The 22,860-nt window shown below is 46.6% G+C and overlaps 1 protein-coding gene across 3 annotated transcripts in view; it reads left to right on the forward strand.

Moving 5' to 3' along the window:
- Positions 1–7,382: 7,382 nt before the first annotated feature.
- Positions 7,383–22,860, forward strand: part of MRAS (muscle RAS oncogene homolog) — a 38,277-nt gene continuing 22,799 nt past the window's right edge. The window contains exons 1-2 of one of the 3 annotated variants that reach the window (XM_059475977.1): positions 7,383–7,401; positions 7,635–7,814. Coding sequence is in view for 1 of the 3 variants with exons in the window: in XM_059475976.1 (XP_059331959.1) it covers positions 12,257–12,265 (9 nt within the window). In the remaining 2 variants the exon portion in view is untranslated. Of the gene's footprint in view, positions 7,402–7,634; positions 7,815–12,179; positions 12,266–22,860 lie in introns of those variants that run through there. The other 2 variants (XM_059475978.1, XM_059475976.1) reach the window with 2 other exon arrangements.

The following is a 22,860-nucleotide window of genomic DNA, read 5'->3' on the forward strand; positions in this document are numbered from 1 at the left end:
CCTAAGTGCCACATCTAAACCTCTTTTAAATACTCAGGTCACCCCTGAGCCTCCTTTTGTGCAGGCTAAACACCCCCAGCTCCCTCAAATGCTTCTCATAGGACTTGTGCTCCAGACCTTTCACCAGCTCCCATGGTGACCATAGTCTTTGGGTCAGTTGCATCAAGAATTTACTGGAGATTTTTTAATGTGGTTGTTCCTTCCACATAAAAATGTCTTTCAGAAATCAGAGGAACTGCCTCCCTTGCAGGTGACATCCAAGGTGGGTTCAGAGGGAGCATCACTTCTAGCTGTAACTACAGGGATTTCCCATAAAGGATGTAGCAAGGCTGGACCTTCATTCTCATGCTTGGCTTAAGCTGGATGAATCTAAAGCTGGGTTCTGGACCTAAAACCTTTTTCCAGTGTAAGGAGTTTGAGCCTGAAGGACTTTGAAGAGCATTAGGTTTTGCTCTTGGCAATATTGAGTAGCATGTGTCCTGCCTTCCTGAGTATGTTCTCTGGGCTTGCAGGGTGGTAACTGATGTGCCTAGGGCTGAGGTTTGGCTTTCCACCTCCAGGTCAATTCCCGTCTTCTCACCTGTCCTGCTCCCTCAACTACAAGCTGATAAAGTGAGTTTCATGTGGAGAGCATGGAGGCTGAGACACAGCAGGGAGATCCAAAATGTAACCTGAATGCCATTCAAAGGGTTATAAACATATAATTTACAAATAAAAATCACTGTCATTCAGAAGGCTATAAATATTTCCTTGAGCCACCAGGTATTTCCAGATTTGGCATCCAAATGTCCTGATGAATTACTTCTTGCCAAAGGTAGGTTTTAGTGCCCTTTGTATGGTTCAATACCATGTATTTTTTTCTCTGCTGTGCTCTTGCCCAGAATGCCAATGTTTTAGAGCAGCACTATCAGCCTCATTCCAGGGATACTCAGCCTGCAATGAATGCATTGATTCATAGCTTATTTTCAAAGCCAGAAGGAATTGCTATGCTGATCTGCTCTGACCTCGAGCATTCAGTGGGCACAGGAGTATTTATAGCTCTGTTTACAGCACTCTGCTCTGTATACAAGCAAGCAGGGACAAGAGCACGTTCCCTGTCCCAGTGTAGGTCTGACAGCCACTACAAATTCAACTGCTTTATTAAGGTATTGCCCTCAGTAACTGGCAGGGCAGATTAGAGAAAGCAATTCCAGAGCACGTGGGCAGGGAGTCACCCACACACAGCACTTGTGCATACAGTTATGGTCTGCCTGCAGCACAAGCAGAAATAAGCTCCAGGTGCAAGGACAGAGATCTGGGAAATCCTGGGCTTGTCTTTCTCAGTCTTCTTGCTAAGCCTGTCTTGTGTCTTCTCTTGGGGGACCCTCTGTCCTATGTTTTAACCATAGGGAAGCAGCGCAAAAGATGCATAAGACCACTGGATGACTGAAATGAGCTTAGGAATAAAAAATAACTTGTAGGGAGGTTCTAGAGAGCAGCAGGACAGAGCCACGACCAATTGCAGATGTTTCAGCTCTCCGAGTGCAACATGTCTCAGACACTTATATGTGTGTTCCCTGCTTTGTACTTGGAGTCACGGGCCAGGACGCAGTGTGTTCCAGAGCACATCATGCTGCTGCGTTTCACATGTGGTGATGAACAGACCTGCCCCAAGCTCAAGCAGTCCCAGAAGGTAAACTCACTTCTATGTGTGCAACTGAGACCATTAAAGTGGAAACTGCTGAAAGTTACTTCACTTTCCACTTGCCATGCCCTGTCTTCATGCCTTGCAGCACACAGCCAGTCTGCATGACCATTTGTCTTTCCCCTGAGCTTAACTCCGTTCTTGAGCTCCTGATGTGTGGTGAATGTCCAGCCAGAAACCTGAGCAACAATCAAATCTATTCATTAGACAGATTAGCTAGTTTTTCTTCCTGTTCAAGGTCAGATTTCTGCAGGTTAATGCCCTGGAACTGCCAGTGCAACATAAGACACCTGTGTCACTTTTCTCCCAGTAAAATGGAATTTACTACATTCCTTAGAACATTATTTTCATAGCTCAATTTTGCTAGAGTTATGATTGACATGTGTCCAGTCAAATTCTCCTGAGAGCCTGCCTTTTTCACCAAACTGTATTTGTGAGTGAACACATAATTGTCCAACATTGATGAAATCCCCAAGAGGAAAAGTAATTGCTTTTTTACATGCACAAAAGTAAAATCAGCTGGAGCTAATGCTCTGCTTGTTAAGAGAAGCAGTTATTAATATTTCTGCATGGAGGCAGCACAGCCACCAAGGCCTTGCTAGTGTGAATCTCACAGTCTTGCTCTTGGGCAAAGTATATGCAGTCATCTCTAATCTGTTCCATCTCTCCCCAAGCAGCTCACCCAGCACCGTGAACAAATTGCCTGCAAATGTCGTCATCGGGCTTCATCTGGCACTATCTCTTCTTCTGTCTGGGTCATTGATTTCCTCATCTCCTCTGCCTTGAAACTAACATCTCACATTAATTTGTGGCTCTCTGGTACTGAAGCAGCTGCACTGTGCCTTCGCTGCTCAACACCAGCAGCTTTCAGCCTCTGAAGTGTCCTTCACTGCTGCTCACATGAAGACCTCCTGAATGTGTCTCAAGTGGCCTCCCTGCCTGCCACATAACAACATGTGCTCTGCCAGCTTTTGTTTCATCACAAGAGAGCTTAGAGCTCTTCTGCTTTCGGAAATTGGGTAAGATTCAGTCTCCTTCCTACAATGACTCAGTGTGCTGCAGAAATTACTCCTGCCTTGTATGAGCAGCTACTGTGGATCTCTCAGAGCTGTGCCAGTCTCTGCTAGCCATCAGCTGCCTTCTAGAGAGCAGAGCAAAGTCCTGGGGCTGCTCCACACTCTGGTCTTATGATTTCTAAATATAGTCCATTGATAAATAACACAAATGCATGAAGGGCACAAAATCAACAGTTGTTGCAGGTGCTAAGGCAGCCTTTTCCTCTGTTCTTTCACCCGTGTCACTGACGCCTTTCAACATCACCCTTTGCATTCTGAGTAGGTATTGTAGCTTTGCACAGCTATTTCCAAGGATCTAATCTGGCCAGCAGAAACTTTCCTTGTGTTTTATTAGGAGCAATAAAAGTCTCACCTTTCCTCAACACTTGCAAACTGAGTGCATCTGACACGGAAGTAAGTACAAGATGTGAAGCCCTTACTCCTAAATTAATGGTGATCTTAATGGGAATAATTCCATTCAAAGGAAGTGTCAGATAAAATTAGTCTATTTCCTTAGGGAAGTGTGTTCTTTTATAAAGCTCTGCCAATCCTTGCTTTTTTAGAAACCAAATTGGCAGTCTCTTTGTTTCACAGCCAAATTCCTGATCCTAGGCCTGGAGTATGTCTGGAAAAACATTTCTAGAGAATCCCCTGTTATAAATAACCTGGAGGAGGGAAGTATCCTTTGTATCCTTCCTAGAACAAAGAGCAGCAGGCTGTAAAAGGGCATGGAGAAAGGGCTGATCTCTTGTAGTAGAGAAAAAAAATCTTGATCTTGAGGCTGATGTTTGCAGCATGTGCTCAGGATGAGTCACATGAAAGGCAAATTGAGATAAGAGCAAAGACTCCTGAAAGAAAACGGCCGATTTTAATCTCTGTATCCCAGTTTACATGGTCTTTGCTGTAGGAATAAAAGCTCTGCATCCCCCAGTAATGTCTCCTTAAAAGATGCAGCACCACCAGCTCCCCTGAGCTTCCTACCTGTGCTCTCACTGTATATTCCCTAAGCCTCTCAGGAGGTTTGTTCTTTGTGACCCATTTGTAGAGGGTGCTCATGCTCAGCCTGTCCCAGCCCTCCTGCAGCTGTCACGGCCACTCCATGTCCCATCTCCAGCCATGCTGACTCTGAGGAAGTCACAAGAGAAATTTTATCAGTTGATGTAGTTTATGTAGTTGCATGGGAATATCACTAGATGTCCTCTACTGCTAAGCAGCTTCACCATGGTCTGTGCCAAGCACCAGGGAAATCTGGTGAAATCAATCTCAGTTGTTGTGGCTTCATTGTTCCTAGTCCATAGAAGCAGAGCAATATTGTTCATCCATAGCCTGAAGGTGTGACCTGTTTCCTCTGACCAACTGGACTCACAGTGGCAGCAAAGCTACTGCACTGGCTTCATGCAGGTTTGGAGTCAACTGGCAGTGTAGGAACACCTCAATGTTTTCCTTTGCAGCTCGTTTGAGATTGTGCCATCTGACAGAGCTCAGGCTGTGGTCTCTTTGTGCTTTTCTCCAAATTCAACACAGAGGCTCAAGCCCACAGGGCTCTGCTCTGATCCAATGTGGTGCAGGATGGTGCTTTTATCTCCGCAGGGTGCAGCAGGTACAGCTCCCTGCTCCAGCACAACCTGCCTGTCCCCCAGACAGTGATGCCAGCAGCACTTTGGGTTAGTTCTTGGAAGGGCCACTGCATCCCCTCAAACCCCATCTCCATCCCCTGACTTCCCTGAAGTGACCTCTTATCCCTGGCTATATGGCACCAGCAGGAACTTGTACTGACAAAAATCTTACGCATTGCACTGTTCCTGAAAAGGAAAACTTTTTTCCTTTTTTTTTTTTTTTAATTTTTTCTTTTTTTTTTTCTTTTTTTTTTTTTTAATTTTGTGCAAATAGTCTCTGTCTTGCTGTGGTGCTGTGCAAAGCCTTGTGTTCGCAACCTCCTGCTGCAGAGCCTGGGCAAGGGAAGTGTCCCCAGCAGCCCAAAAGGCAGCTGCCAACAAAACAAGCCAAGAGGCTCATGCTGCACTAACCCACTCAGCTTTAATATGGGACAATAAACAGCCACATTCATTAGACCTAATAGTGAAATACTATGCTACATACATAATGCATCCTCTGATTTAGTGAAAGCTAGCCTGAAGTATAATCTGACTTGAGGAGTTCAGAGGTTGCATGGTCACTTTAATCTAGTCACTGAAGCTGAAACAGATGGGAAATGCCATGTGCTGAAATCTGCATGGGGGAAACGTTGGCTGAAATTTTAAGGCACTCTTTTCTTTTAGCTTTCTATTTTGTTCCAAGGTTTGAAGTGTCACCCATCCTGCACTCACATCCCCCCAGGGAGGGCTGGTCAAGGGGAGGCTCTTGATGCCACTGCCTCTGCTGTCAAACTGAACATGATGCTTTGTTTGAGGGCTCCTTGGGGTGACTCAGCAGGATACAAAAATGCACTTTAAAAGGAGTTGTATTGTATAAGCGCTCAACCACAGCAGCAATTCCCCTTTAGCAATGTTGTTAACTAATACGCACACAAGAAATTTAATGCTGCTCCAGATACTGGATGGAATTGAAAGAGGCCTTTTTGGCTTTCCTCCATCCATAATTTTAGTATTTCTTATGGTAGGAAGGGTACTGAGAGCTGAGCAACAACCTGACATACAGATACCTGACATACAGGAGCCAGGCCACAGGCTTTTCCTGTCAAGTGTTACTGACTTTGGTATGAAATGCATCAGAGATTTTCAGGTTTAGGTGTCTGAATATTGGGCTTGGTTGGCAAATGCAGCTATCTCCACAGAAGCAAAAGTGTGCAGCTCTGAAGGGTGATTTGTTTAAGATGCCCAAATAGAAAGCTGGATGCTCTGATTTAAAGATCTAAACCTGAAGACTTTGGCCTATCAGTCCCAGGACTGCTGTGTCCCCAGCATTTAGTGACAGCATTTCCACACCTCTGAGGATGTATAAATGACCTGCTGTGTGCAGCTTTGCCAGTTCTGCCCTCCCTGGTGGCAAGATGTGCTGATAGCAAAAACCAGATTCCTCGTAGCCAGTCACCTCCATCACTGCACTGGGAGGATGAGGAGACTGTTTTGTCCTAGAGGGAAAATTTGTAACCAATAGAGAAGCTGTTTCACATCAAATTCAGGTGTAAACATGTGACTCCTTTTGACGAATGCAAATCTTACAAACCCAGCTGTCAATTCATGTGAACAAAACAAATCTGTTCCACGGTTTGGTTCAGAAACCTGTGGGGTTCTCCTGGTCTGCTCCCTCTCACCTCTTCCACGCTGCTGGACCAGTGCAGGTTTTGAGGCAGATACATATCTTGTTTGTAAAATGGCAGTACACTTCTCTCTGCTTCTTACACGTGTGGAAAGATAGCAAGGAGGCTGTCTTGTTCTGTGCATGCCACAGCGCTGTGCCAGACTCCTTGGGTAGATCTTTCTGGGGACTACTGGAGTGAACAGAATGCTAATTTAGCACAGGAGGAGAGCTGGGATTGTTCACTTGGGTTTAAGAATCATTTTGAGTTCCTGTACCTCTGCTTTGCACACCACCAGGGAGGTAAGCCCTGACCTAGCATGGTAAATCTGCAGGTGACTAAATGTACCCTCTGAGATGCTGTGGGCACTCAGTCTGTACCTGAGCACCACCCAGGGTTGTGCCCAAGGTGCTCCTGTGGTAGGACACATCCTTCCTGCTATGGATTATTGTCACACAGCCATCCCTAGCATCCTCTGTGAGGGCAGCATGTGTCACTAAGTGTGTAGGAGCGGGAGCAGAGCTTTTGCTGGTGTCAGGTGCAAGGTCTGAGGTGGCAAAGGAGCCCGCAGGTGGCATGGGAAGTACTGCTTTGGTTCTGCCTCCCAGTGTCAGCCAAGGGCACAAATGAGAGGTAAGAAAAGTAAGCACTGCCTATGTGTCCCCCGAGTGCTATATAGGATGAGCGCTGGTGTATTAAACACTAATTCTCTTATTGGGATTAAAGTATATATATATATATATATATGGGGGAGAGGGAGAAGGGGTGCTGTGTGCGCACAGTAGCTGGTTCTCAAAGGCTCGGTGTGTGCCGCGTTCATGCGGCGTGAACGGTGCTTGTGGCAGTCCGTGCCCTCCGGCTGCTGCCCCGTCCGTCAGACAGAACCGGCTCTTTACTCTCCCCCTCCTCCTCCTCCGCTGGCGGCTGCACAAGCCCGGCGGCCGGAGGGTCGGTCCGCTCCCCTTCAGCCACAGCCCCGTGGGGCCCGGGGTGCCGGGCGGGGAGAGCGGCCCGAGCGGTTTAAGGTGCCGCCGCCGCTGCCGCCCCGCTCCGCTCCACCTTAACGCGCGGCGGCGGCGGACGGGCCCATTGCCGCGCCGGGGGTCGGCGGGCCCGGGCCCCCGGGAGCCGCGCCGCCGCCGCGCCCGCCGGACAGCGGCCCCCACGCGCGGCCCGAGCGGCCATCGCTGCCGAGCCGCAGGTGACGGCGGGTCCCCGCTCCGCCGCGAATCCCCCTCAGCGGCGCCCGGCCCGGCCCCTGGCGGCGGGGCTGGGCTATTTATAGCAGCCGCCGCGGCGATATAAGGGATGGCGGGCGCGGGCTGCGCTACCGCGGCCGCCGGGGCCGGAGCGCTGCCGGGCCGCTTCAGGGCGGGCGCTGAGGGCGCGGCCCCGCAGCCCGGGTGAGCGGGCGGGGAGTGGGCTCGGAGCGGCGCCGCTCCGTTCTGTGAGCGGGGCGGGGGGACACGGCCAAACAAACAATAACCCGGGTGCGTTCTGCCCGTCCTCCGCGGGACAGCGCCGCGCACTTTCGGCGCTCCACGCGTGACAAGCCCGCGGGAGGGGCGGGACCGCCGTGACACCCGGCGGTAACCGCGGCGGGGCTTCCCCCTCTGCCTCTTTCCTCTCCCCACAGCGATTCCTGCTGAAATGCGGCGCCCCACGCTGGCATGAGCCCCGCCGTCGGGAGCAGCGCGCCCCGGGCACCGCCGCTTTCCCTGGCCGCAGCTCGGTGTCGGGAGCAAAGCGCTGTCGCCGACTGTCGCCGCGGAGCCGCCGCTGGCGGCAGCGCCGGACGCCGGGCGAGGGACGGACGGTACGGGGGAGCTCCGTGTGGCGGGCGGGCTGCGGGGGGCTCGGGGTCCGTGCCCCGCCGAGAGCCGGGGAAAGGCAATGTATGGCGCTATGGTCGGAGCGCCGTGCGGTCCGTGCCGGCTCCGGGGCGAGCGCTGGGGAGCGGGCTCGCTCTGAGTTACGTGGTGTAATGGAAGATCTTAGTAAGTAAGCTTGTGTCAGGGGTTGTTCCCCCCGCCACAGATTCAGAGTCACGGTATTATCTTACTTTCCTACCCCGGGTGTGTTTGGATGTGATCTGGGTATGCCGAGGATTCTTATCTTGCATTAAAATTGCTCTTGGATCACTGAGTACTTTGAATAAGCTTCCATAACTTTTAGAAGGACAGAGATGCTGTCTTCAATTACAGAGAAAGGAGGAGGTACGGGTTTGGGTTTGGTTAGTTTGGTTTTTTGGTTTGGTTTTTTTTTCCTGGTTTTACTTTACTTTTACTTTGCTTTTATACTTTCTGCTGTAAGAAAACAAACTGAACCACAGATAGGACAAGGATTTTTAAGATCTTGTGATTGGGATTGCTGAGGATTAGAAAGAAAATTTGTAGGTTTTTTGTTTGTTTATTTACTTTAATCAATGGCTCAAGAGCCCTAGAAACAACATATAAAGCTCTGCTTCCTAGACAGAGAGAAACTTAAGCTAAAGCCACGCTGGCTGCAAGCTGAGGAGCAAGTTAAGTGTTAGACCTCGAGTGGATCACTCTCAAGCATCCTGCACTCCTCTGCTCCAGTGACTCTCCTTGTCGTGCAACAAATTGGGACTTCACACCAGCAGGTCCGAGAGCAGACAGGGCTTCTCTTGGAAGAGCAAAGCGCACAGGGGAGCCTTGACCCTGGCGTGAGGCTTTTTCCCAGCACAGGGAACTGCAGCCCTTCAGCACTGTCAGCTGGCACTGATCTCCAGTAATGCCACGGAAATACAAAAATCTAAGCCACCAAGTCCTCAGGTAGCTTAAATCATCTAAGTTCGGATTTTGTCAGCAGGCTTAAAAGGATGCTATTGACTGGAAATGTTTATGTAGGTCTTACCTGGAAACTGTTGTTCATACAAAAGTTGATATTAAGAAAAGTGAATCAACTTTATAGTTGTATCAGCTATAGATGTGCTTTCTAAGGTTTCACTCTGAAATTACGTGGTTAGCTCAGGCTGTTTTTGCATAAAAGAGATGCATTTCAAATGCCTAAAACTGTTATTTTTCTTTATGAAAGGTACTTGTCTCTTGCTCTGAATCTGTTAAAATGGATTTGCAAAACCGGGGTCTGTTAATTTAAGAAAGGCTAGAAGAAAGATAAGAGAAAGAACAAGGGGTGTGGCAAGGAAATTGCACGAAGTAACAGCTTTAAAGAAAAACTCTCTGTAGTAGAGCTTCAGACTGCCTAAGAGAGCTAAGATTTCTTTCTGGATAATTGAGCTGAAAATACCAAGCTGACAGTATCTCCTTAAAAATAATAACATATGTAGAAAATAGGTATGAATAGTTTCATATTGTAGTTCTGCATCAATTTGTCTTTCTTTGATTTTGCTCCTCCATTCCAGGAGATATCCAATATGATAAGAGTGTATACCCAGATTGCAGAGGGCCAAACACCCCACCAACATCTCTCCTGAAGCAGAGCAGCTGGGTCAGAGCTGGCCCAGCACCTCTTTTCAGAAATTATCTGAGAGGCAGTTCTATTTATTGAAGTTTTTGGTGGGTATTTTCATAAGCTCCAAGTTTTTTGCAGAGAATGCTAAGAATTGCAGAAACTAAACTTGCCTTCTTTGGGGGGAACTTCTTGGTATGTGTTGCATTGGATATTCTTTCCTTAACCTGGGACTGAGGCTAACACTAGGGAGGAATAGCATTGTATCAGAAGGTGATTAGAGAGGACTTTCTTCCTTCTCACCACCTTTTTTTTTTGGGATCTGGTGGAAAAACGGCATTTGGGGAATGGAAGGAGGAGGATGAGTCCTTCACCAAGCTGGTGTTGTAATTGACAAAGGCAGTGTAAGGCAGGGGGATATAGGAAAAATGAGTGTGATGATTCATTATTGTCATTGTGCTGGGGTTTCTTAGGCTCCTCTTTAACTGCAGTGTCCTGTACCCAAGTCCTCTCTGGCCCATTAGCTGCTCCGTGTGCTCCTAGTGGTGTTTCTGGGCTGACAACATTTGAGCAGGAGCTCTACTCCCTTCTCTCAATTCTAGAAAGCTCCTTGAGGAAAACTGTTAAGCTTTATTCAATTCTGCCCTTTCATTTTTATCTTCCTTCCTTGGGTGTGAAGTCCTTTTTGTAGCTGGATTCAAGCCAAGAGCTTCTACCCACAGCTGCCAAGCCTGGATCCCTACTGGCTCCAGGTGAGTCAGTTCATTAGGATGAATCAGTGTGCCCTGTAAAAGTTTTAGGCTCCAGACTTCAGCTTGACCACTCTTAATAATTTGGTTTTGCCTGGTGTATTTGTTTGTCACTGCTTCAGCTAAGCTGTCAATTCTGGTGGCTCCTTGCTTCAGACTTGCTCAGCCTTTGGAGCCATGCAGGGCCTTCAGCCAGTGTCCCTACACTTTGTGGAGCTGCTTTTGCCTCAGCATTGTAACTCCTCCATGACCACTCATCCCTTTACCTCTCTTATGTGCACAGGGGGAGTTAGGGGGGATTGCACCTCAGCATAGGAATGGGCAGCTCTCAATGCAGGGAGTACTTCAGATTCTGGAGGTGGAGAACATTAACATGAATCCACAGGAATGAAGAGGGGTCTGTTTTTGCATGGTGGAGGTGTTTGCATAAGCTTTTACTGTCATCAATAAGTAGATTGGGATTCAGGGGACAGATTCAATGTGAAAAATAGGTATTAGTTTTCCAGCTTCCAAGGTAGGGCTGAGGAAGAGAATGGTGTTAAAAGATATGGAAATGTGCCTTGAAAGTAACCTTGCAAAGATGGATGACATTATTTTTGTTGTATGAAGCACCCAAAGTTAACGAGGTATAAAGCAGAAGGCTTGGGAGGATTTGGTCCAAGTGAAAACAGAATGAGCGTGGGACTGGCAGATGGGAGGAACATGAGCCCACTCCTTGGTGGAGCTGTTGCTTCTTTCTCCTGTTGTTGCTTACAGGGGTGCTTGAGAGAAGATGCTTACTGGGGAGGGAAGAATAGCCTTCCTGTTCTACTTGAATGTCACTGGCTGTATTTTGTTCTGCAGGGAATCAAAGTTCCAGTGCTCCAGTGGGTCACATCCTGAGTGTCTGTATCCAAAGTAAATCTAGAGCAACACTGTCCACTTCAAAAATATCTGCAATAAGCCAAGACTAGCTCTTTCTGAACAGAGAGGATAAATGAGCAGCTGTAACTTCAGATGCTGAATTTTTTGGCATACTTGGTTTTTCTGAGATTTATGACTCTTTTATTCTCTGTTTGAGAATGTAGTGGAGCAGTTGCTGATCTGTACATGTGTATGTGTGAGAAAATGCCAGTGGAGGAGTAATATATATGGAGATCTTGCATAGAGATAGAGCAGGCAGTCAGTTTGGCATTAGAAAATGAAATAATTGTACAAAAATATGTCTCCTGAAATAACGATTGAGGGAAGAGGGAAGGGGTAGGGACAGGGTTGGGGAGGTTAACAATATTTTTGAGTAATTTTCTCTACTTACAGTACTTGTTACTGACCTCTCCTGCAATTTTACTGCCTCAGACACTGCTTTTCCAGTGAGTGGTGCTTTGTGCTGCACAGGCACAAAGGTTCCATCTGAGACACCAGCCCAACACCTGGAGCTAGGTGAAGGGATGGGAAACTGCCCCCAAGTACTTTCTCTGTCACAACCTGGCCAAAGGTAGGTAGGCTGAGGTCAGCAACTCTTACAGGTGCCAATGAACCTGCCTTTCACTAAGTCCAGTTTTCTTTCTAAAATGGGGAAGTAGAAGTTATTTCTTTGTGGATGTGTTGGGAGCATAAATACAGCTGAGATACTTCAGAAGGCATCTAAGTATCTGAGACAGTCTTGGATGGGATTCCCCTTCTTGCTACTTCTCTTCTGGCCAGAACTGACCAGCAGAAATGTTCAGTGCTTGTACAATTTACATATTAATTTTTGGCTAAATTTTGTTAACCTTGGAATTTGTTTGACATTAATGGGCTCAAGGGTAAAATCTTTAACTACTTTCTTGTACTTTTTTCTACTATAGATCAATTTAAAAAGTTCCTGCACTCTTTCACCTTCTCCCAAATAACACAATGCTTGCCTTGCCTTCTCTTTGAGAAAGTCTGCTTTCTGCAAAGAATGTTGTACCAAATATATAACTTTATGCAAGCTGGTAAAAATGGTTTATTCTTTCTTCATCCCAGCTCTTGACTGCATCTGCCTAGTTCTTGGTCTAGAGATAAATGTCACTGAGGACTGCCTGGGGACTATTTTGCATCTGAAAGGTGACTTGTAATGATTCAGGTAATGAGCCAGACCACTGTTTTATGTGTGACTGGTGCTAGTCCACTGAAGTCCAAACAGCTGCTCCAAGTTTCTATCATCTCCAGTGAAAACAAGTACAACAGCATCAACTTGCAGCCAGTTTACAGTAAACCTGCTTCCTGGGCTGTGGGTTAACCTCCTTAAATATCCCTGTGGTCAGGTCTGTTACTCTTGTATGTGAAAATAAGTCTTGGTGTGCTTTCTGATTTACTGAAGTGTAAATAAACCAAGAAGGTCTTTCAGGCTCTCTCATCAGCCTATATTAGTAACGCTCATCAGCTCTTGACTGGAACTTTGATGGCATAATTACTCTGAAAGGGTAACATATTCAAAACTACCTGTGTGACTTTGGGAGTTAGATTCCTCAGAGTCTTAGTCATTATTTTAAAAAGCAATTAGCTTTTTAAGCTACACACACTCCTGGAAGTTTTAGGCAAAGGCTTCTGTTTATCTTGTCTTTAAAATGACAGTTTCTAGGATGAGAGTTGTGGCTCTTCCACTCCACTTATTTCAGATATTAAATAAGAGTGTTGGAGAGACAATTAGAAAAATACTGTGGTAAATAAATTCTCATGGTTAATCTTACTAGAGAGGTCCAAGAGGTAAAAGTGTACTTTTCAGTCACCTGACAGCAGGATGGATGTGGGCATGCATTTTCAGCTATGCCTTTAGGACAGCTGAGAGGATGAATGATGTCTCAGCTGTTGTTGTAGACAGAGCAAAGCATGTATTTCTCTAGCCAGGATTTGGTGCACTTAACTCAAACAGCTTGTGACTAGAGCAGTTCAAGCACTGGGGCAAACATGGTTATCAGCAGAAGCAGATAAACTAAGAAAACAGTCTTGCATGCTCTAATGTTTGTGCAAGTAAGATTTTAATTTGCTATCAGTCCTAGGGTTCTTTATGAGCAGTGATGGATTAGTCTTGATACTTGTGCAAGTTTTAAAGCATTCCTGTAACATTTGTAATGCAAAATCTATTTATTTTGTAGCATACCTGTGAGATAGGGACCTGCTATTTATCTCATTTGTACAGCTAGGGAACTGAAGTATTCAGTAAAGCTAAACACAGCATGAGGGATTGATCACACAAGAAAGTCTGCAGCAGGACAGGCAGGAGGGTGCTCAGTCATGATTCTCATGAAAATCAACAAGCTCTGGTCCATGCTTTTCCCATCTGATTCTTCCTTGGTGCTTCTGATGCAGCTTGTGGCATTTGCTTGACTAGGCAATGTGTGTTTGGCTTTTCTAAGGAAGAAAGCTCAGGCCTGGTGACAGAGGGAGGTGATGTGTGTCTGGGGAAGGTGAAGAGTGGGAAGCATCCCCCAGCTAGAGATGCCTCCACCACCACTTCTTCAGTGAGTGGCTTCCCCAAGGCTGGCACAGGCTGCTCCTTGGCTACTGAAACTGTGTTCCTCTCTGGCAAATCCCTGCTCTTCCTGTGCCCAGAGCAGCTCTGCTCCTCTTAATAAAGTTGATATGAGTGGCTGGGTTGATGATGGAGCTTCCTGCCCAGCTCCACATCTGCTGCCACAGTGCTGAGTCCCTGTGCTGCCTGGGTTCCCTGATGGAGCAGAGCTTCCACTGCTCCATCTCAGCCACATGAGGGTCACCAGTACTTGGAGTTTGGTGGAGAAAGTTGTCCAAAGCTGGCAGGAGGAATTTTTTGTAATGGTTGCATGATGAACAGTAACAATGTGAGTTTTATTGCTCAGAATGTATCCACATTTTTAGGATGCTATATTTAAAAAGGAGAAAAAATGAGTCATGGGGAGCTATGCTAATGCTAAGTATTTATGTCTACCTCTTGTGAGGCTGAAGGCAGTGGGAGTTGAGCAACATTCTTGTGAAGTGTCTAGAGGATTTATGGATCAAACTAAAGCCTGCTGAAGTCAGCTGTAAGTCATGCAGTGCCTTGCTCGGGGCCCATGTCATGTACTGTGTGTGGGTTACAGTGAAATATTCCACTTGGGAAACCCGGGAGCGCTCCGTGCTGCCGGCTTCCCTGGGCTTGGGCAGGAGCTTGACTTGCTCCCAGTGGTTATTACTCTGCCACTGGGAAGTCACTCCTGGCTTGCTGCCAGGGCAGGAATGTTGCTGTGCCTCCCAGGCCATGCCTGCAGCACCACAGATATGGATACCTGTGCCCTGAGTGGGAGCAGGCAGAGCCTGGCATGTCTCGGCTTCTCCTGCACTCCCAAGGAGTGTAGTGTCAGGGTCTGCTGTGGTACAAGCTGCTGGAGCTTTCCTTTCAGAGCTGGCTAGGGTCACAGGGATGCCAGGGTTCGGATGCTTTCACTTATGGCATGCCTTGACACTAATTCAGTTGGCTTCCACTTAATCATGAAGTGCAAATGTTGGAGTTTGTTTTTTTAAAAGTTCTTTAATGAAATTGCAATGTGATTGAGAGCGCCAGTGGGTTCAGCTTTGCAGGTGTCTGCTTGCCAGCATGCCTCAGCTCCTGTCACAGCTATGGGAAGGACTGGGAGCAGGATTTCAGTGGTGGGTGAGCCAGCAATGGAGTATGGAGAGGGACTCTGTGAGCAAACCCTGACAGCGCCATGTGTCCAAAAAATGCAGATTTGGCAACAGCAAGAGGCTCTGCAGATCCTCTGTGTAATCCACTTATTGGAAGGAGAAGGTTTTGAAGTGAGCAAAAAATAATTATTAAAGTGAAATCTTCAGCTTTATTGGACTTTTTAAATTTTGTTTTCTTATGATTTTTTTTGGTTTTTTTTTAAGAATTGGTCATATCAGTATGAAAGTGAATGTGTTTAATCTTCCTTGGATATAGTTTTGAGTGGTGCACTATTGCAACCTCTTTTGTTTTCCAGTGCAAGGCATGCTCTGGTTTATGGAAATAAATACTTGTTCATCTTGCAAATATAAGAGGAGTTGAAAGGCTTTTGAATAGGACTCTGCTCTTTGCATTGCTGGAAGCACTAAGCCTCATGGTGAGCAACAGATGATAGGCATTAGCTGGACCAAACACCCACCCATTTCAGATTAAAAGGATGTTAATGGACATCAGTGTAGTGGGAATTACAGCCACTTTTTTCTTGAACTGGCCTTCCCACTTAAAGAACAACTAAAGCACCACTGTAGCATGCCTTCAGGTACCTGGTGACTTAAAGAAAGCATTTAAAGGATTTTTTTCCTGTAAACTTGTGATACAAGTTCTCTACCAGTTGGCTGTTGAAACACTCACTCTGAAGGGATACCAAATGACAAAATAACAGGATGCAGATGAAATTTAATCTCTTGGTCACATTGAGACACTATTATCGGGTCTGTCATCTGTCCTTAGCATACTCAGATAGCTCTTGAGTGGTCTGCATAGACAGCTGGCAGTTTAGTAGAGATTGTGATCTTCAGAAAATATGTAGCTGATGTCTTGTGTAATACTTGCTATGGAAGTATTGGTGTCACTGGCCTATGTGCAGCACTTGCTGGGTGGGGAACACATGTCTATAAAGCAGGACTCTTTGGAAGATGTTATTCAATACCCAAGCACTCAATCCCAGAAAGAGACCTAAGGGCATCCACAGAGCTTGTGCTGCAGGGTGATGAACTGGGAGCAGGGAGATCACTGAAGGAATCCCTTTGGCTCAGCAGTGCTTGCTGCTGACTGCAGTTGCAGACTGAGGCTGGTTTGTGGCTGCTGGTGTTTCGTAGGGACAAGAATCCCTAACTAACCTTGGAGCAGGAGGAGACATGCCCCAGTGCTCTGGAAAAACCCTCAGCTGTTGTGAATTGTTTTTGTGCAGCAGTGCAAGGTCAAACACTGCTGTTGTAGCTCTCAGAATAGTGCACAATCTCGTTGTTAAGGTACCTGACTGCATCTGACACAGCTGCCCTTGGACAACAAGGCTGGTATTGCCTGAGTCCACTCTGTGCACTTCACCTGAAGAGACCTTGGTGGTAGCTGGGGAAGAATCACAGCTTGGAATTTGAGCATCCAGAGGTTGTGATCAGCTGGAAGACAAGGTGGACTTGAATAAATACTTGCAGCAGTACGTCTCTAAGAAAATATTCTGTAGCTCAAGGGCAGAGTGCTTTGAGAGGGACTTCTGTTTCCTCCACATGCTGTGGATGCTTTCAGATCTAATCTGCAAACAGGGACTATGTCAGGCATGAGGAACTGTGCAGACCATTTGCTTTTCTTGAGCTCTGGGCAGCCCCAAAGAGATACTGAATGCTCTGTTGAGATGCTCTGCTGGCATTGCTTCTTCTGTGCATCCTGCAAAATAGCTCCAGGAAGCACAAGGATGCTGACAAGCTGCTGCATCACCCTAGCCCTGTGAGCAGCAGGGGTTTTGTTACATGAGATTTACTTGTGGAGTATTAAGTCTGTTTTCAAAAGTTTTCCTTGGACCAAACGCCTGTGGAGCATGAAAAGGCTTTCATGTTAATCGGCCAAGTTAGCTAAGAGAATACGTAATTCCTTATTCTTTTTGCAATGTAGCAAGCCTGTTTAATTAGGCAACTGGGATTTGAATTATTAAATAACAGAACAGTTTCAACCTACTTTTCTGTTGGTAAAGATCTCCAGCAACCCTGTTTTTATTCCATGGATTTTTGAATTATGAGTTCCAGAAACTCTTTGAACCTCAGGAGGATGACTTACTGGATCCAGGAGGACAGAGAAACAGGACTATTATTTTAAGGTCTCCTGAGCACAGCAACTTACTCTCTGTTGTTTACATACCAGCCTCACAAGAATATGGAAATAAATGCTAGGCTGTCGAAGCAAAGCAGAAAAATTGTGTTTTCAGGCATATCCTGTGTCGAAGCATCTGTTTGGTTTTGTGCAGCATAAGAATAAATCCTTCCACTGCACAAAACTCTGGGAGCAGCTCTCTCTCTGATTTGGAGTAAAAGAGAATAGAGCAAAGTAACAGGAGCCACAGTTCATGTGGGCTTGGGAAGACTCACGAAGATGAACTGGCATAGCTGGGAGGTGAGAAGGGACAAAGAGGAGGTGTCTCAGCCAGAGCAGTGAAGAGCTGCTGAACTTAGGCAGTGATTGGAGGCCTGCCACCTTCAAGGCAGTGACAAAAAGGCTGAGGAAATGCCTGCTAGGGTCCATGGTTGGGGCAGACATGCCAGCAGCCCTGGGCAGGGTGTTCTCATGGGCAGCAGGAGGCAAGGGACTTGCTGACAAAGCCACTTAGACCCAAAAAACTCCTGAAATATCTCCCGGCCTCAGGCTCTCCAAGCCCTCCTGACCCCAGGCTAATGTATTCTGGCTCCTGTTTGGGACTGGTGCACTTCAAAAGCCTTGTTGAGTGGATGGGTGGGTGGAACTGGTGACCCAAAATACCATTTCCCCTTCCTAAGGCTGGGCGTATACCAAACTTGTGTCTCTGTGTGGTAAAAGAATATGAACCAAAAGTGCTGAGAGATGCAGTGGTTAAATTGAAACATGCTGTGGCAGGATGAAAGTAATCTTGTCCCTTACAAGGCCTTAATGCTTTGGGGCTTTATTTATTTTATTTTTTTCAAGTGGCTGCCAGCCATGCTGTCTCTATCTGTGATTTTAATAGAGATATTTTTATATGCAGACGTGTGTCAAGATTAAATCACCTCGTGTTATATTATCATTCACTAGGTCGATATAAAAAACCAATATCTATAGCTGCGTTTTATTTAAAATTTGAAGTCTGAATTGTCATTGAAGGTGCTGAAGTATAAGAGGATAGCTCTGTGTTAGGGTCTGTGTCCCTTGCAGTACAAAGAAGGAAGGGCCAAATCCAAATTTTTTGCTGTTTCTGTGAGTCTGGTATGTAAAATATTATGCAAATCAGAGATTTACATGGATTGCCAAGACTAAGGCTAATCCATAATCTCTTTGCTTGGTGTTTAAAAATAGTGGCACTGTACATGCATAGGAATGGCTTATGAGATCTACCCTAAGGCTAGAGCAACATAATGCTGCATCCCACTGGTTTTGAGAAGAGACCATGGTGTCTTGACTTGGTTACAACTTTGCAGCAGGGTAGCTGTACTTCAGATCTGTGTGGTGGATGGAAATTATAAATGGGTCTTATGGCAGAACCTAAACATTTCTTTGGAATTTCTCAGCCAAGGTCTTCAGGAGATTGAACATGTTTCCTTGCTCAGATTCTTCTGTTTCAAGCAGGAGAAGGAGAGCTGAGTACTTGAACCAAAGCAATGATTTGGAAGAGCTAATGAAGGACCAGGGATTCTTGTTTCAAGGTAGTTCTTGATTTACCTTACCTAGACAGAGAAACTTTGTCTAGTTGCTTTGCTTTATTTGGTTCATGCGTGGCCTTAGCTGTGAAGTGACCCTTCCCACTGCTCAGGTAAAGCAAAGTTCTGTACACTGCTAGGAGCTCTGTACCACTCAGCTACAGCTGCAGCGTCCAGTGGCAGTGTAGTACCGCTCACAGTGAGGGAAAGGTGAGTGTGGTCCAGCCCCAGAAAATGACAAGCAGCGTGGTGATACCAGTGTTTAACTGATGCTTTATCGTCTTGTCCCATCCAAGGTCTTTACTGGCCCTGTTGCCAAGACTCAGAGGTGTGTTCACTGCCTGTATTGCTCTGTAGCCCAGCACATCTTCTCATTCCTCTAGGACAGCATCCCCTCAGGGAATCTGACTCTGCAATTTCTGCAAATCTGTCAGTGTCAGCCTGATAATAAGACAGAAGGAGGCATCATGTTGGGCGTGGAGCACTGAGTACCTTGAAAGCTGACTGCTGCAATGAGTATAACCAAGTGTGGTATGCTTCTCCCATGTGAAAACAGTTTATAGGGCAAAAGCAGATGTTATTGTTTGGTGCGTGTGAAAGATGCTTTGTGGCAGAAGAGGGTGTGCCTCTCTTTTCCTTTAACTGGCAAGAGAATCTACTGTTCCTTTCTTCTTTTCTTTTTCTTTTTTTTTTTTTTCTCCATGCAATGGTAATTGAGTTTTGAGGGGGTTTATCTTTCCCTGAAGTTGTGGGTGAATTTCTGATGTGATTGCACAGTGTAGTGGTGGCTGGAGCCCTGCTGTTGCCTTGTTCATCAGAGCTGCTTCATGAGAATGCAGAACACTTTTGAGGTATGATTTCCCATCACATGCTAATCCAGTGAAGTGCTGTAGATTCACTTGCTGGTGCTGTTTAAATCCGTAATGCAGCACCACCTGCCAAACCACGGGGCATAATGGAAGTGTTAATGACTGTACATATATACCCTCCCACATGGCTGCAAGTTGAATGGCTTAAGAGTCAAGGCAGAGAATTTAGGCTGAGTGTAGAAGGAACCAGAATTAGGGTATCCTGATGCAGATAGATCTCTGCTGAAACTGGGGGGTGATGGGTGGCCACAGGGGGTGTAAAATTGGGTCAGATTACTTACAGGGTGCTTTCAAAGATGTGTTGATTTTCAGCTGCTGCTCTATGGATTCATCCAGTCTCTACACCGGAGATGTAACTTGGGCATTCAACAACAAAGTGCAGGTACTGAGAGCACCAGCTGGGGCCCTGGTACCTCTCTTCTGAGGGCTATTCTCATGGGATGCTTCTCTCCAGTGCTGGCAGGGTGAAGGCACTTGATAGGAGAGTGTAGTTGAGTCATGCAAGGGTGAACTCTGTTCCTCAGGGGTGGTTTGGCCAGTTGCCCACTGGTTTGAGTGTCAAGGTGTCTGTTTGCCACCAGGATGGCTTGTCCAGGCTGGCACAGGAGAAAGCAGGGAAAGAGCTGAACAGGGACAGCCAAGGGGTTTTCCAAAGAGAGGGGCTGAGAAGAGGCAACAGGGCTGACCTGGCACATGGCTGGGATGCTGGCAGTACATGCACCCTGTCCTCAGGCAGGTTCAGTGGAATGCTGTGGCTTTGCAAAACCCTGCATCACCATGTGTGAGGCAGAGGAGGGGCCTGTGCATCCACCCCTCATCCCACTGCTCATCCCTGTACCCAGCCCTGAGTTCTGCCCACCCTCTTTGAGAGAAGCAGTTGGATTTGCCAAGTATGGAGTCACCTCCCCAGCAGGCTGTTCGTAAATAAGAGGCTTATGCTCTTGGCAGACACTGTAACGAGCCTGGAAAAAATTACTGTTATGGGTCCTGGCCCAGTGATGAGATCTTGGAGTCTTCCAAGTGACAGAGTAATGACATGGACCTGGGAAATGCCTGGAATAGCCTTCCACACAGTTCTGGGATTTAGCGTCATTAGATTCTAAGTAAAATAGGCCATGTGCCTATTTGGGTAAATTTGGGAGGCAGCTGTTCCTTCCTCTTCTCAAGTCCATGCTGGTGAAGCTCTGCTAAATCTCCAGCATTACAGACCAGGATACTCTCTGTTATTCTGTACTTGTGAGTATTAGATGTGTTGTGGGGAACCAGGGGGACTGTCCTTGATCCAAGACCCTGGGAAAATTTATAGAGAGCCTTTCAAGCCTGCCCTGTGCCTTGGGGTGTAGAACTATTGAAGAAATATCAGTGCTGCCCCACAGCTCACAGATAATTTCTGGGAACTTTGTGATGCAAAGTGAACAGGCAATGTGTCTTTTTTCCATATGTTATGTGCAATAGTCTTTTTGCCTAGGAAGGACATCGACATGAGTCAAGTTTTGGAACAGACTTCTAGGCAGAGGACAGATTTTGTAAAAAGCCTGGGGATCCCTACTCTCCTCACCTTCCTTCATTTGTCTCTTGGACTAGGTAGGATTCACCCATCCCCTAGTGGAAATGCTATTACCAGGGAACTTCACAGCCTTCATCTCTTTGCAGCTGTCTAAGAGATGCAAAGTGTGTTTGCCAGGAGGGAAGGGAGTCTTTAAAAAGCCATTTACATCCTGAAAGACATCCGGTAGCAACACTGGAGATGTAAAAGCATTAAATACTGAATTGAGCCTGACTGGAAGACAAATGTGGAGCCAAATGCATTGATTGATTTGCAGAAGGGTGACTGGAATGAGGTGGCCTTTCTATCCATTAATCATCTCCAAAGCATCCATAGGTGCCATGAAGTCTGTGCCTTGGAGCAGCCATGTGTGGATAGCATGGTGCCCATGAGTCTGCAGGGCAGTGACCCTTCAAGGAGCTGGGCAGAGGGGTGGATGCACTCCTTGTTTTGGCAGGGGCTTTGGGACTGATGTGGGAAAGGCAGGGTGGAGCAGTGAGGAGGTCCATGCTGGGCAGTCCTGGTGCTGCTTAGGATCCCCTCACTGCTCCATGATGCAACAAAGGAATTTGTTGCCTGGACCACTTCCACCTGCCCAGAGTGATGCTGGTTGAGGCCAGGAGGGCTGTGCCATGCACATCTGGTTGCATTGCCAGTGTCAGGGCCACATGCAGGCTGCAGAACATCTGGGCTGCAAACAGGACATTGCTAAAGCACTGGGCTATTGCTTCAGAAACCTCACTGAGCGGCAAAACCACCCAGGGCAGTGAATTTGGGGTCTTTTCTATTGGTGTGTCAGCAGGCTGGGATGTTTAGGAGGGAAGCTGCCCATTTCCAGGGATTGTGTGAGCAGGAAGGGCAGCTATTGGAATTCGAAGCTGCTTCCTCCACTAAATTTGTTCTTGCTGTGTTATCTCTGCCTGGGCAGGGCAGGGGAACATCTTGGCAATCTGCTTTTTTGCTACAGTATGTTTAGGTCAGCTTCAGTGGTTCCATGATAACATAGGAGAGGCCTTCCTGGCCTCACTAGCAAAGAATTTGCAATAGTAATACAGGAATCTGTCATCCCCTGGTGTCTCCTGAAGGTTTTGGAAATAAATGAGTAAGGAAAAGGATGGTGGATTTAAGCACACAAGTAATGGAGGTAAGAGTAGCTGAGCCAAGCCCCAGTTACTGAATAGGATGCTCTTATTTCATACCTTGGCAAAAGGCTTGGATCAGTGGACACCCCTGAACTGGCAACAATACAGTTTTATTTGAGATCCTAGAGATAAAGGTTCTTGTGTAGCTGCTTTCTGGTCGCATAACTGTATTCTCCTACAGAACTGGTAGTGGCAGAGCTGTAACTACCAGTGATCCAAATCTGACTGAAGTATTGCTTTTAATAATAATAATTTTAAAAAAAGAGAAATCTGGCATCTGCACCTGACTGTTGGTTTGTCAGTGGCAGAACTCTTCTTACATATTTTGAAAAGGGCACTACGTCACTGAGGGAAACAGGCTGAAGATTAATGGAGTGGTTGTGGGAGGTGGAGGAGGAGTTGGGAGAGGGAAGCAGAGTTGGTTTTGGATGACATTTGTCAGTGTGATTGACTCATGCTGTGCTGCACTTTACATACAGATTGGGACACTGACAAGCATGTGCTTCCCAGTAAAAGCGAGTGAGTCCCTGAATCCAGCCTGGGCAGGGAAAGCTGCTCAGTTCTACAGCAAGGGCTCCTCCTGACATCACTTAGGGATTCACAGAGGGGGAAGGTGGGGGGCTGCCTACTACCTAAGCCACTTCCAGTGACGTGGTTTTTTGTTATTATTATTTGTTCAGGCTATAATTCTGTGTTTCCTGAAATAACTACCAAGTATTCATCAGGCAGCTCCTGTCTTTAGCTGCCTTTTGTGTGAATCTCAAGTGCTTCATTACTCCCCCGGTGCGTTTTCTTTCTCTTACAG

This window comes from Ammospiza nelsoni, chromosome 7 (genome assembly GCF_027579445.1).
Source record: "Ammospiza nelsoni isolate bAmmNel1 chromosome 7, bAmmNel1.pri, whole genome shotgun sequence".
NCBI lineage: Eukaryota > Metazoa > Chordata > Aves > Passeriformes > Passerellidae > Ammospiza > Ammospiza nelsoni.